The 15,539-nt window shown below is 39.4% G+C and overlaps 1 protein-coding gene across 1 annotated transcript in view; it reads left to right on the top strand.

Annotated features, from left to right (window-relative positions):
• pspc1 (paraspeckle component 1) overlaps nucleotides 1-12,861 on the top strand; it is a 118,473-nt gene extending 105,612 nt beyond the window's left edge. Inside the window, exons 7-9 of the mRNA XM_084389960.1 lie at nucleotides 7,186-7,243; nucleotides 9,532-9,668; nucleotides 12,083-12,861. Coding sequence (XP_084246086.1) covers nucleotides 7,186-7,243; nucleotides 9,532-9,668; nucleotides 12,083-12,301 — 414 coding nt within the window. The 3' untranslated portion in view covers nucleotides 12,302-12,861. The remainder of the gene's footprint in view (nucleotides 1-7,185; nucleotides 7,244-9,531; nucleotides 9,669-12,082) is intronic.
• The last annotated feature ends 2,678 nt before the right edge of the window (nucleotides 12,862-15,539 follow it).

Below are 15,539 nucleotides of genomic sequence, written 5' to 3'. Positions count from 1 at the left end.
ATCCTGACTTTTTTTTTTAAACATTAATAATAATCAGAAATGTTTATTGGGCAGCAAATCACATCAGCATATTATTCCCTCAGGAAGATTTCATGTTTTCTTGCGTGGCTGGATGTTGGACTCATGAACAATAATCACATTGTTTGAATTCGTTAAAACTGATTTGCCGAAATCAAAACCCGGTCGGACAGTGAAAGGGATTAGCCAGCTCGAGTCTGGATCGAACCGGGAGCGACCAGAAAGCAGAGGATTCTGTTCACAAATCAAACAATGATTTGTCCCAAAAGAATAATTAATTCTCAATTTAGAGTTTGTTATTCGTATGGTCTATGAGTGTGGACTGTGATTGGATGATGACCGGTGTTGTGATCATTCTCAAGTGTCGTGTTGCTGTTGTATCAGTCAGTGCATGGTTAGATCAGCGTAGCAGTCAATAAACGGGACAAGGGAGGTCCCGTACGGGACAAATAAATTAGGCCCAATATACGGGACGTCCCGGCTAATTCGGGACAGTTGGCATACCTACGTCAAGGGTGCTAGAGAGAAGAGTGCGGGTCGCGGCCACTAACAAGGGAGATCCCTGCTTTTCTCCACCGCCCGCAGAGGAGACTAAATAGCCCCCTGCGTCATGCAGCTGGGGCGAATTTATGGACAAAGTCTCCCCCAACTACCTCCCCTCCTTGGATCCTTTACGGATGTAAGAGAGGAGGACGATGATGACAACGAGGCTATCGCTCGTCTGTTGGAGGAGGAAGGAGAGGAGGATGACGACGACGACGCAATCCTCCCACCGAATCCCTCCCGGCCAGGCAGCGCGTTAAACGAAGGTTTACCCTCCCCAGCTCAGGCGGAGCTCGACCTACTGGAAATGTGCCGGAGTGTGGCGGCAAAACTCTCCATAGACTGGCCGTCGCAGCAGACGAGCCAGGGGACTGTTGTATTACAAATTTATTAAATGTTTAATTTAGGTTTCCACTACAATAGTATATAAACTGAGAAAGTGATTGAGTTTACAGCAAGATATTCCTGCCAGACCTGTTTTTCCTTTGTAAGTTAAATGAGTCAGATCACGGAGACGCTAACCTATTGTCTTTAATGGCTCTTGGAGCCAGAGCCACAGTCCAGACGTTGAATCGTTAGGCTGATTGGATTAGCACATATGCGTTTGATTGGTTATGCTGATTGGATTGAGACTGGTAACACGCTGGAGTCTGGGGCGGGTTCCTTAACCTGAATACTCATTTACATGCTTTGTTTGAATTTGTCACCACTTTCCAAAGGTCCCTTCTCCTAAAATGCCTATAAGACACCATGAAAAGTTATGTACTTTAGATTTTGTTGGACAAACTACAGCCACGCTCAATAAAGAATAACTTCTGTTTGAACGCGATCCCAACATCTCCTGGTCTCTTCTTTGAAGAAGGAAAAAGTTCCCAACAGGACGGAGCGAGATCTCAATGACGGCAAGAGACCGTCACGTGCAGTCACGTGCCCCACCAGTTAAACAGCTCATTCCAGCGGTCCCCGCATGCGTTTCAGAGATGAAACGTTTCTGGGATAAGCCTTTTTAACACAGGGTTCCTGTAAAAGGATTTTCTAGGCTGGATGTCGATAACATGGAGGAGTTAAGGATGTCAAATTCCCCTCCTGTTGAGCTGTCAGTTGCACATCATCTCCACCCTAACCGCAGGGCAGCCTTTTCCTCGGCTTCATCTTCACTGCCAGGACGCACTGAGTGCCTAGCAGCCTCAGTTTTTCAGAAGATTTATCGTTCTTCTGCACTGGCAGTGAATTTACCCTCCCTCCACCCACGGGGTTACAACAGAGGGCAGAGGGCTGTTTTCTAAAAGACGTGTGCTGTGAAAATAATAAACACGTTCCCTGTGCATCCAGGCAGTGGGTCGAGGGCACAGCAATGTTTGAAAAGAAAAACACACACAAAAACAAAATTGTCCAGATCAGAGCTGCAGTCCCTAGCTTCTTCTGGGGCTGATGGCCTCGACAGTTTCAGCCATTCCACTGTGTCCAAGTCCACTGTCAAGTCCACTGTGTGGCTTGTGTCCAAAACGCCACCTCAACTGCAGTGACATCACTCTGCATCCGTCAGTGGAGAGATCGCTCTTTTCTCGAGTCAAGGACTCTGCTGGGAGCAGTTTCTCTGAGAAAGATGGTTACAACGGATGTGTCGCTCACAGGTTGGGATGCAGTATGCGAGGGAAGGATAGCGAAGGGGAAACGGCCCGTCTCGCTACAAAACGCACACATAAACTTCCTGGAACTGTTAACAGTGTTTCTGGCACTGAAACATTTTGTGCGGTTCCTTAGGAACCACCACATTTTCATCAGATCAGCCACAATGGCGGTGGCATACATAAATCGCCAAGGAGGCACACGTTCCCATCTGCTTCACAGTCTGGCACGAAATTAATCGTGTGGGATGTGAAGCATTTTCATTCACTACGGGCAACCCATGTCCCGGGAATAATGAATGTGGGGGCGGATCTCCTGTCCAGACGAAATCCTCTGTATGGAGAATGGACTCTCCACCATCAGGTAATGAGCCAATTGTGGGAGAAGTTCAGCCGAGCTGCCATTGATCTCTTCGCCTCGCACGAAAACACTCTATTGTGCCCTCTATTCTTCTCTCTGGTGAGAGACGGTGTGCCAAAATGCACTACTGTACACGGTTCCTCCACTGAGTCTAATCGTTCCAACTTTAAGAAGGGTAAGGGAGTACGGTCACTCAGTCATAATGATTGCCCCGAACTGGCCAGGGAAGTTGACAGAGATAAATCAACTCCTTTTCGACCAGCCTTGGCCTCTCCTGTTGCGCAGGGACCTTCTCTCAGCGCGCTGGGAGATCTTTCACCCAGCCCCAGACAAAGTGACTCTTTGGGCCTGGAGCGGTTAAACTTGAGTGTGAAGGGTGTGCCTCCGAGGGTGATTGAAACAATTCAGGGTTAGGAGCAGCTTCAACGCGCTCTGCATATGATCAGAAATGGAGTGTGTTTGAGCGATGGTGCGTAGAGACACATCGTCCCTTTTCTCTGTTCTGTTGCGGATTTGTTATGTTTTCTGCAGGATAAGGGCAGAGCCTTTTCAACTGTTAAGGTTTATCTTGCCGCAATTTATGTGCGTCATGTGGGGATTGACAGAAACACCATAGGTCAACACCCGCTTGTATACAGGTTTATGAGAGGTGCACGGCATTTGAACAGGGTTTCAAAGCCATTGATTCTGCCGTGGGATCTGTCTGTGGTCCTTAACGCTCTATCTCAGCCTCCTTTTGAGCCTATAGAGAGTGTTGAATTAAAGCTCCTTTCGCTAAAGGCTGCTTAATTATTGGCTCGTTCGACTGCAAAGCGGGTTAGTGAACTTCACGCGTTATCGGTTCATGACTCCTGTATGCAGTTCGCTATGGATTACTCGAGAGTAACTCTCAAAACGAATCCAGCGTTTGTGCCTAAAGTTAGCGGGTCAGCTCTCGCCTGTAAACAGGTGGATTTACTGGCTTTCCATCCACAGCCTTTTTCCTCGTCAGAGGATGCGCGGCCTCATTGCTTGTGCCCTGTCCGTGCGTTGTGTCACTATGTGGACAGAATGAAAGCACTAAGGAAGAGTAATGAGTTATTTGTTTTATGGGATGATTCTCATAAAGGGAAACCTATTTCGCATCAGCGCCTGTCCCACTGGGTGGTGGAAGCTATTATATTAGGTTATAATGGCATGGGTCTCTGTCTTCCGAAAGGAGGGCTCATTCTACCAGAGGTTTTGCTAGCTCATGGGCACTGTTTAAGAGCGTTTCAGTTCAGAACATATGTTGGGCTTCGCCTCACACATTTGTCCGATTTTGTAGACTGGATGTCACTGAGCCATCACTGGCTCATTCCGTCCTAAGTGTGTAAAAAAAAAAAAAAAAACACTCGTTTATTACTTGTTTATGTTACATACATCACTGAGTTGGTTGACATGCCTGCTTCATACAGTATATCTGCAATATGGGAGTTGTCTATATCCCATAGTGAGATACCGAGCGAATGTTTGAAAGAGAACGTTGTTATTTTGGTTGGTTCTTTAAATTAGTCTTATTTTTTCATTATTTTCAGTTTTCAACTTTCAGCATTCAAAATACAGCTGAAAACCCATCTCTTCCGTGAGCACTTAACCTCATAATAAAAAAATAAAAAAAATCTTTCCTTTTCCTTTAATCCTCCCTTATCGGGCTTATGCTATTATGCTACTCTGAACAATGCCTGAACTTCGTATTTTGAGCACTTCTTGCGTTGTTTTTGCCTCTTCACGATGACTCGCTTAATTTAGTCCTAAATTGTAAGTCGCTTTGGACAAAAGCGTCTGCTAAATGACTAAATGTTAATGTAAATATAAACTGAATTCTGTTTTTGTATTCTGCTTAAAGATACACTATGCAACTTTTTTGTTCAAAATTTTCCAAATGTATATAATGAGTGAGTACATCATGATTCCATCTTCCAAACCGTGTTTTTATCTTATCTTAAAGGTGAACTAAGTAACTTTTTTTACCTTAACTGAACAGCTTCGGAGTCATTGGAATGGTTATATTACTTATTTCGGGTTGAATGGTGGTCGTTTCGCACCCCCCTGGTGCCCCTGAGCGGAAAATGCGCACTTGCAACTTTGAGCCGGCGGGCCGCCGGCCGCTGCGTCAGGAAGTCTCGCGTGATATCAGGTCTCGCGATGTAAACAATTGCTTTACGGCCAAAAGAAATCTGCTAAAATGCTGTCATTATTGCGCTCCCTCACGCTGTTCGAATAGCCAACGAGTTTTTACAACAGTGTTGTCAAATATCTATTCCGAAGCTGTGGGGGGAGCTCTAGAGAGAAACCTGCGAGCAAAAAGCGAGAATACAGCGAAGAAATCCCGAAGTTACTGAATGCAGCTTTAAATCACGCCTATAATAAGTGTTCATATTCAGACTATTTAAAGCCAACCACTGCGGAGTACCCCAGTACCTACGTGATTCATCATATACATAAACATAGAGAAGTAGCTCCGGCTACAAAATACAAACGGTTAAAATTAATGAAAAACAAGCTCAGCCATCACTCTAAATTCGGTAAGATGTTACGACCCACTTGTTTCAAGCCGCAACATAAAAGAGGGATCAGACAACAGTGTTTAATTAATGCAAAGGTTTTATTAAATTAAACAAATACCACAATAAATAATAATAAACAGAAGTCTAGGGATAGTAAATGGAAAACAAATAAATAAACAAAATAACTACAACAGAATATCAAGCTACATGTGTAAGCAGAGAAACAACAATGAGCCACTCCTGAGAGTATCTCCCAGAGAGTGCCTCCCCCAAATAATGCACAGCATTCTTTTATACTCTAGCTAATCATCAAGTAGTAGGGGAGAACCAATCAGAACTCCCAAGCTCTTGGACCAATAGGATCAGGAGACTTATATTTTTAATGTTTCAGTTTAACTAATACCCTGTCTACACCGGACGTGAGCGGCGCGATGCAACACACAAAATCACAGACAGTAAACTGATGCCTCGTTCTATTTCTGACATACTCCAAAGCGTCTGAGCTACTTTTAACACAAAGAACAAATGGATTTGCAACGGTCATTTTATCATGTCCAGTGTAGACATGCTCAAGCTGTTGCGGCAAGGCGTGACACAACGTCCAGTGTAGACACGGTTTTGCACACTACATGCAGCATATTATGTATTATATAACGGTTAGTTCCAGTCCTTGATTCTCATTGGTCAATGGCTGTTTTTTATTCACGATAAAACACGGATATGACTGCTTCACCCACCGGTTCTATGTATCACTACACAACACACCTACAGTAGCAACCACTCTTAGCAACGTAAACATATGTTTTCATTGATATTGTTCATTGAAGCTTATAGAGTAGAGTATTGTGAGAGATTGAGTAAGCGAGTGTACCTGCATTTACAGTAGATATAGCATTTTCTTTCAGGTCAGTCCTATATTCGTAATAAAAAATATGTTTGAATGTCTGCTGCATATCTTGTCCTTTTAACAGTTAAGGGGTTTTCCCGTGCCCTGACACACTAGCCATGAGTGAATTTAGATAAACGTAGGGGGGCGCATGTCCTGAAAGGTTGAAACTCCCTGCACTTGAGCACCAAAAGTTACATGGTGTACCTTTAAATTTTCCCGAGGTTATGATGTCATCAATAAGTGAAAGCAATTTGTGTTACTATGATAATTCAGGTCGAATGTCTAATTATTATTTAGCTCCTCTACTTCGATGGCAAAGTCTTCCTTTCCATCGCAAAAAAACAAACACCGTTTTCATGAACAGCTCCCTACATAACACGATAGTTCAAGTAACTAATATATTACAAATGTGACAAGATTAAGGGATTATAATATCCCTAAAAGGAAAACCAAAAGAAAAACCATATATTAGGAGTATGTTATCTCACTTTTCAAACACACTTTGGGAGCCGATGCTTGAAACGGGCGGTGGAGAAGGTTTAGATGTTTCTGGCTTATAATAATAATAATAATAATAATGCAAATGAACAACCAAGTGAAGATGACACATGAGTCTATTCAAGCAAAAGACAGCATATGTTATTTCTGTGAAACACAGCAATACCAACGTTACTCGTGTATCAAGAAGAAATAAAGCAACCTCGACTGTTTTCAGGCCTTCCTGCTCCTTATGCTCTCTGAAGCACTGTAAAGCTTCTCTGATATTAACCTGGGCCTTACCTCTTGCCTGATTGTAACCCTTCTTTTTAAAGTTATATTCCCCTGGCCTTTTCCTCTTTTCTATTTTCTCTGCCATCTCTCTCTTTCTATAGTTGTTCTGCTAATGTCTTGTGCACTGAGCTCCCTCTCCTCCCCCATCATGAGTGTATACTCACCTTACTGTTGTTTGGTTACAAGTGTATTTTGGTGTGTTTTTCAAAAATCACTTATTGAACCTTTAAATAATGTGGGAACTATTATAGCGGCACCTAGCGATTAAGAGTGGACATGCATTTCCCACCGCTACTGAAAACACATTCTGGTTGAGTACAATATGTATGCTGCTGTCGTGTACCAAATCCTTAATTCTTTTGTAAAGACTTCATAATTGGTTACATTATTTAAGTTCTTAGTTCTGTGTGGACTGAGGCTTATTAAAAACTTCTCCTTCACTTTCAGAGAGAACAGGATATGAGAATGAATGAAATGGGTACCCGTGGAGCCATTAATATGGGAGGTATGATCATATTGAGACTCCACATGCAATTGGAAACTGCTGTGTGAGCTGTCTTTTATATTTGATTACATTTTTGGGGCTGTGCATCACTTGCATGGGCATTTAAATGTTGGAGCGTGAATTTGCCTCTTTTTACGAAAGTGTGTTGTCTGGTTTGTTAACCTGGAAAAATCTTATTCTGTTTTAACGGAAATATTATTATTATTATTATTATTATTATTTTATTTTTTTAATCAGTCAGTCTCTAATCTCAGTTTCAGATTGAAGGCTTTTTCACACCAAACAGTAATGGTTATCGCAAAGAAGATTTTCCTATATAATTAATCCCCGTCAATATTCTTTTTACCTTATTCTGTGCATATTTACTATTTACATGAATCAGTTTGCTCCAACATTTTTGCATAGTTTTTATATTAACATCCAATTTTATTTAATTGGGGTGGGGGCTTAATTTTATCCATGTGGAATTGGATGGTTGTGGTTTGCTATTGATCGATCTCAAGGTTGCTGCAAGAGGGAGGGAAAGATATTTTGACTAAAGATTTTGACACATTAATTAAGAAAAAAAAAATATGTGCACAGATAAATCATTTATAATAAATCACTGAATTAAAAAACAAAGAATTGACGATTTCCATTTCATGGCAACTTGAAGTGTGTGAAAATATACTGTATATATATATATATACAGTGCAATGCATAAGTGAATACACCCATGCTAAAGTTGACTAAAAAGAGGAATAAAAAATCATATTTTGGAAATTGAACTTAATGCCTTAATTTAAAAAATTAGGAAAAATCCAACCTTTAAGGACACCAATTTTCTTTGTGAATGAATAATGTATCGTAAATAAATAAATGTTCTTCCTTAAAATACATGGTGCATAAGTGAGTACACCCCTATGTTAAATTCCCATAGAGGCAGGCAGATTTTTATTTTTAAGTATTTAAAAAAAAAAAAAATTTAGGATACTATGCATCCTGATAAAGTTCCCTTGGCCTTTGGAATTAAAATAGCCCCACATCATCACATAGCCTTCACCATACCTAGAGATTGGCATGGGGTACTTTCCATAAGATCATCTCTCAATGCAAATCAAACTAGCTTTTAGGCTAACTGAAATAAAACCATGCCAATCTCTAGGTATGGTGAAGGCTATGTGATGATGTGGGGCTATTTTAATTCCAAAGGCCAAGGGAACTTTATCAGGATGCATAGTATCCTAAAAAAAATGTAAAAAAAATACTTAAAAATAAAAATCTGCCTGCCTCTATGGGAATTTAACATAGGGGTGTACTCACTTATGCACCATGTATTTTAAGGAAGAACATTTATTTATTTACGATACATTATTCATTCACAAAGAAAATTGGTGTCCTTAAAGGTTGGATTTTTCCTAATTTTTTAAATTAAGGCATTAAGTTCAATTTCCAAAATATGATTTTTTATTCCTCTTTTTAGTCAACTTTAGCATGGGTGTATTCACTTATGCATTGCACTGTATATATATATATATATATATATGGAGCAGTTAAAAGATTTTAATAATTAATTCATTTTATGAATCATTGTATGTTATGTGTGCTGTTTAAATAGACTCCAGACAGTTATAGTATTCGCTGTTTAAATAGACACCAGACAGAGACAGATTTTATTTATTTATTTATTTTTTGCTCACACAAATGCAGATTTAACATTCCTCAAAATAAATAAATAACACAGGCGAATACAAACACCTTTTCTTTCTTTTTTTGCCAACCTGCAATAATTAAATGTGTTAAATAATACAAATGTACTTTATGCGTTATTACTTTATGCGTTATCACTTTATGCGTAAAAATTCTCACTTTAGAGAAATTTTCACATTTTAAGCTCAGATCTTTTCTGAATTTGCACGAATTAGTGTTTCCTTCAGTCTGATGCATATTTTCTTCACTTTTTCACATTGTGTTTGGTGTGAAAAAGCCTTCAGTAATTATTTTTTGTCTTGCTATTGTGTAATACTTTTTGATGTGCGGTTACAAAGGACATCATACTTCCACACTTGATTTCTACATTTGCCACGCCAATTTTTTTGTTATATTTTGTATTTTCTAGTTTTATTCGTCTTTCTTGTTTTTTAGTGTTAATTGCAGCGAAGTAATGTACAGTCCCAAATATTACTTTTTTATTTTAATGTAAGGTGTCACAGATCCATACATTACAACATATTGTAATGTATTTTTTTTAGTTTCATTAAATCTTTTAGCCCTCTCAGTGAATGTCAACTGTACATTGTTTTATGTAGATTCATTTAACCCTGTTGCTGCGGTTAGCGGTAACCAAGGCCCCTCGCAAATGATGGGCATAGCAGGCCGAGTTGGAGCCATGGGGCCTGAGGGATCAAATATGGGGACACACCTGATTCCAGATAATGGAGTGATGGTAATGTATTTATGTTTGGCATGTATAATTGTACAGTATCTGTACTATAATTGCAATACCATCTCAGCCTTTATTTAGTGTATAGCAGTGTATTGTCAGCCATGTTATAACTGGGAATGTAACGGTACACAAAATGACGATTCGGTATGTACTTTGGTGTTGAGGTCATGATTCAGTATGTTTTCGGTACACTTTTTATTATTATTCTTTGTTTTTTGTCATTTGCGCAGGATTACAAAACTATAATAGTGAATGTAGGCATTTCTTTGTATATCGCAAATCATATAATAAAATATTATATTATTAAAGGTACACCATAAAAAAAGAAAGTGCTTTTCACTTATAGCATATGATTGCAGAAAAAATATATATGTTTTTAATGAACATTGATGGAGCAACAGATTTTATGATATGGCAACTGTCAAGGTCACCAGAATGGGGCAAAAGTCACATTAGTATTGATATAATTACTTTAACTAAAATAATGTTTTAATAATGTCTAAGTTAATACTTGTTCAAAACAATCACTTGAGCGATATTTTGTACTATTTTCGGTTTATTTTGATAAATAAAAGAATGTATTTTTGTTCAATAAATATACTGTCATTAAAATACACTATATTGCCAAAAGTATTGGGACACCCCTCCAAATCATTAAATTCAGGTGTTCCAATTACTTCCATGGCCACAGTTGTATAAAATCAAGCACCTAGGCATGATGTAAAACATGACTGCTTCTACAAACATTTGTGAAAGAATGGGTCGCTCTCAGGAGCTCAGTGAATTCATGCGTGGTACCGTGATAGGTTGCTACCTGTGCAATAAGTCCATTCATAAAATTTCCTCACTACTAAATATTCCACGGTCTACTCTTAGTGGTATTATAACAAAGTGGAAGCAATTGGGAACAACAGCAACTCAGCCACGAAGTGGTAGGCCACGTAAAATCACAAAGTGGGGTCAGCACATGCTGAGACGCATAGTGTGCAGAAGTCGCCAACTTTCTGCAAAGTCAATAGCTACAGACCTCCAAACTTCAATTGGCCTTCAGATTAGCTCAAGAACAGTGCATAGAGAGCTTCATGGAATGGGTTTCCATTGCCATCCAAGAATTACATCACCAAGTGCAATGCAAAGCATCGGATGCAGTGATGTAAAGCACACCGCTACTGGACTCTAGAGCAGTGGAGGCGTGTTCTCTGGAGTGATGAATCACGCTTCTCTGTCTGGCAATCCGATGGACGACTCTGGGTTTGGTGGTTGCCAGGAGAACGGTACTTGCCTGACTGCATTGTGCCAAGTGTAAAGTTTAGTGGAGGGGGGATTATGGTGTGTTTTTTTGTGTGTGTTTTTTCAGGGGTTTGGCTTGGCCCCCTAGTTCCAGAACTAGTAACTGAACTCTTAAAGCTTCAGCATAACAATACATTTTGGACAATTTCATGCTCCCAACTTTGTGGGAACAGTTTAGGGATGGCCCCTTCCTGTTCCAACATGAATGCTCACCAGTGCACAAAACAAGGTCCATAAAGACATGGATGAGCGAGTTTGGTGTGGAGGAACTTGACTGGCCTGCACAGAATCCTGACCTCAACCCGATAGAACACCTTTGGGATGAATTAGAACGGAGACTGTGAGCCAGGCCTTCTCGTCTAACATCAGTCCCTGACCTCACAAATGCGCTTCTAGAAGAATGGTAAAAAATTCCCATAAACACACTCCTAAACCTTGTGGAAAGCCTTCCCAGAAGAGTTGAAGCTGTTGTAGCTGTAAAGGGTGGGCCAACTCCATATTAAACCCTATGGATTAAGAAGGGGATGTCATTAAAATTCATGTGCATGTAAAGGCAGGCGTCCCAAAACTTTTGGCAATATAGTGTATGTTCAAATTAAAAGTACAGAAACAAAATTATTTTAAAAAGCAAATAAATATGATATTTTATTATATTATATAATTAATATAATTTTTTTTTTTTTTAAATATGATGGTTTCATTATAAATATGATGATTGTGATGGTGGACAACTTGATATATGATATTTACCATCTGAATCTAACCATGTCATTTCAACAACTGGAAAGGTCAGCCAGCTTTTTACTATCATGTTAATTATTGTCCCTTTGGCCCCAACAGCAGGGGGCACATTTTATGCAAATACCATACATTTATATATTCTTTAATTATTGAAAAACTGTTGCTTTAATTACCTTGAACAAAACTGAAAATCATTAACCTCTTTCAAAACCATCAAGACCTTTGGCTCAAAATATAGTCAGTAATTTTACATTTGACATTTTTGCTTATTTTTGGACAGCTTGTTTATGCAACAACTAAAATATTATATGGTTAATATAAAATGGCATCATATTCAAACAATTGCTTTCTACAAATATGCCCTACCTATTTTTTATATTCAGCATAATGAGCGGTTTTCTGAAGGAGGAGGTCTTCCGATGGGTTCTCCCGCGGGTGGGCGGACTGGTGTTGACTCCCCTCAGCAGCAGCAGCAGCAGCACTCACCCATGGTGGTTGGGGCAGGTCCTGTTCCTGGTGTGGTTGGCCAAAGTGGCTTTGGGAGAGGAAGTCCAGTTGGGGGCAACTTTGATGGGCCAAACAACAAACGACATAGATACTAATATTAGTTTTCTCTGGAAATTATGCTAACACATGTACAGATTGGAGCACCTTGACTCATGATTTCTGATAAATTACCATATGACCAACTGACTATTTATGTCTAAAATGGACAGAAATGGCATGAACCAGGCCCTGTGTTAATGTGAAACTGTCATGAATTATTAAACGCCATTGAATCAGCTTGTACTTGACAAAATATCCTAAACCAATCGTAGATTGCTTACTATTAATGTAGTCATGTATTTCTTTTTCTTTCTTTTTTTTATTATCTGCAATTAAGCTGTTTTCCTGTCAATAAGTGTTTATGTGGAACTTGCATTTGTTTTGTTTTTTAGAAAATTCTGAATTCTCCTGCTTTCTGATTTAGAATGTCAGTACTTTGAATAAATGTTTTAAAATAATTATGTGCATTTGTGGTTATCACAGATTAAAAAAGTCCTTAGTGATACTATTGAGTAACATAATTCTAGTTGCAGATTCTGAGTAAATGGCACATACAAATGGTTCCATGTGTTTTCTTATTTTAATAAATAATATTTTAATGACTTTTGATGTTTAATTTTATTTTACTGTTTAGGGCCATTCACACTGTGTTTAACCCAGTTATTGTCGTTCTAAACCCTGTAAAAATGTCAGAGGACCACCTTTACCTCAGGGAGCCAGATAATGAATTAACAGTAAAATAAATATTATGTAAATTTAAGGTTTTCAGGAATTTTATGTACAAAAATATCACAACTACTAAATGAGTGCCATGAATGGATACGTTAAGTGCATAAGATTGATAAATGCAGGTGATTAAGTTGGATGTTACTATGGCAGAGTTGTTATTTCATGGAAAGATAAACTATGGTTCCTCTGCAACTAATAAGGACAATCATCTTATTCTGAATTCAACAAATTAACTGAATGATCGTTTGTTTTATAAAACATCTAATGCAAAATCACATACTGACAATTCACACTAATGCCGAAGTGTCTGAAAAAGTGGTTTGGTAAAATGATATTTACATTCCACTTGGTCAGGTGGTGATTCCAGTGGTGGCCTACGGCTTCCACTGGTTGTGCTGATCCGCGTTGCACTGGAAGACAGGAGTTTAAACACCCTTGAACATGAAGAGCTGGATAATGCTGATCTTTGGGAGCACCAAGAAGATCCCTGTAGTCTGGATCATGCAGATGAAGGTACCTTGGTGAAGGTCCTGACAACTTGCAGATGGAAGAGCCTTGGAAGCATGGGCGTATAGTTTGCAGGGAATGTGTCCCCTGCAATTTGAATACATTTTTTTCTTTTTTTTTTAAGGACATTTTTGAAAGAAGTCTTCTGTCCACCAAGGCTGCATTTAATTAATCAAAAATACAGTAAAAACAGTAATACTGCAAAATATTACAAATTAAAATAGCTGTTTTCTATGTGAATATACTGGGGTTTTTTTTAAATGCAGTTTATTCCTGTGGTCAAAGCTGAATTTTCAGCATCATTACTCCAGTCTTCAGTGTCACATGATCCTTCAGAAATCATTCTAATATACTGATTAGCTGTTCAAGAAACATCTCTAATTATTATCAGTGTTAAACAGTTGTGCTGCTTCAAATGGTTGTGGAAACCATGATGCAGTGTATTTTTCAGGATTCTTTGATGATTATAAAGTTCAATGAACAGCATTTAATTGCATTTATTACATTTATTAGACATTTATTAAAAAGAAATATTTTGCAACATTATAAATGTCTTCACTGTCACTTTTGATCAATTTAATTCATGCTTGATGAATAAAAGTATATACAGTGAGGAAAATAAGTATTTAAACACCCTGCTATTTTGCAAGTTCTCCCACTTAGAAATCATGGAGGGGTCTGAAATTGTCATCGTAGGTGCATGTCCACTGTGAGAGACATAATCTAAAAAAAAAAAATCCAGCAATCACAATGTATGATTTTTTAACTATTTATTTGTATGATACAGCTGCAAATAAGTATTTGAACACCTGAGAAAATCAATGTTAATATTTGGTACAGTAGCCTTTGTTTGCAATTACAGAGGTCAAACGTTTCCTGTCGTTTTTCACCAGGTTTGCACACACTGCAGGAGGGATTTTGGCCCACTCCTCCACACAGATCTTCTCTAGATCAGTCAGGTTTCTGGGCTGTCGCTGAGAAACACGGAGTTTGAGCTCCCTCCAAAGATTCTCTATTGGGTTTAGGTCTGGAGACTGGCTAGGCCACGCCAGAACCTTGATATGCTTCTTACAGAGCCACTCCTTGGTTATCCTGGCTGTGTGTTTCAGGTCATTGTCATGTTGGAAGACCCAGCCTCGACCCATCTTCATTGCTCTAACTGAGGGAAGGAGGTTGTTCCCCAAAATCTCGCAATACATGGCCCCGGTCATCCTCTCCTTAATACAGTGCAGTCGCCCTGTCCCATGTGCAGAAAAACACCCCCAAAGCATGATGCTACCACCCCCATGCTTCACAGTAGGGATGGTGTTCTTGGGATGGTACTCATCATTCTTCTTCCTCCAAACACTTTAGTGGAATTATGACCAAAAAGTTCTATTTTGGTCTCATCTGACCACATGACTTTCTCCCATGACTCCTCTGGATCATCCAAATGGTCATTGGCAAACTTAAGACGGGCCTTGACATGTGCTGGTTTAAGCAGGGGAACCTTCCGTGCCATGCATGATTTCAAACCATGACGTCTTATTGTATTACCAACAGTAACCTTGGAAACGGTGGTCCCAGCTCTTTTCAGGTCATTGACCAGCTCCTCCTGTGTAGTTCTGGGCTGATTTCTCACCTTAGGATCATTGAGACCCCACGAGGTGAGATCTTGCATGGAGCCCCAGTCCGAGGGAGATTGACAGTCATGTTTAGCTTCTTCCATTTTCTAATGATTGCTCCAACAGTGGACCTTTTTTCACCAAGCTGCTTGGCAATTTCCCCGTAGCCCTTTCCAGCCTTGTGGAGGTGTACAATTTTGTCTCTAGTGTCTTTGGACAGCTCTTTGGTCTTGGCCATGTTAGTAGTTGGATTCTTATTGATTGTATGGGGTGGACAGGTGTCTTTATGCAGCTAACGACCTCAAACAGGTGCATCTAATTTAGGATAATAAATGGAGTGGAGGTGGACATTTTAAAGGCAGACTAACAGGTCTTTGAGGGTCAGAATTCTAGCTGATAGACAGGTGTTCAAATACTTATTTGCAGCTGTATCATACAAATAAATAGTTAAAAA

The sequence above is a fragment of the Rutilus rutilus genome, assembly GCF_951802725.1.
Source record: "Rutilus rutilus genome assembly, chromosome: 2".
Classification (NCBI taxonomy): Eukaryota; Metazoa; Chordata; class Actinopteri; order Cypriniformes; family Leuciscidae; genus Rutilus; species Rutilus rutilus.
This window is presented reverse-complemented; position numbering and strand designations above follow the sequence as displayed.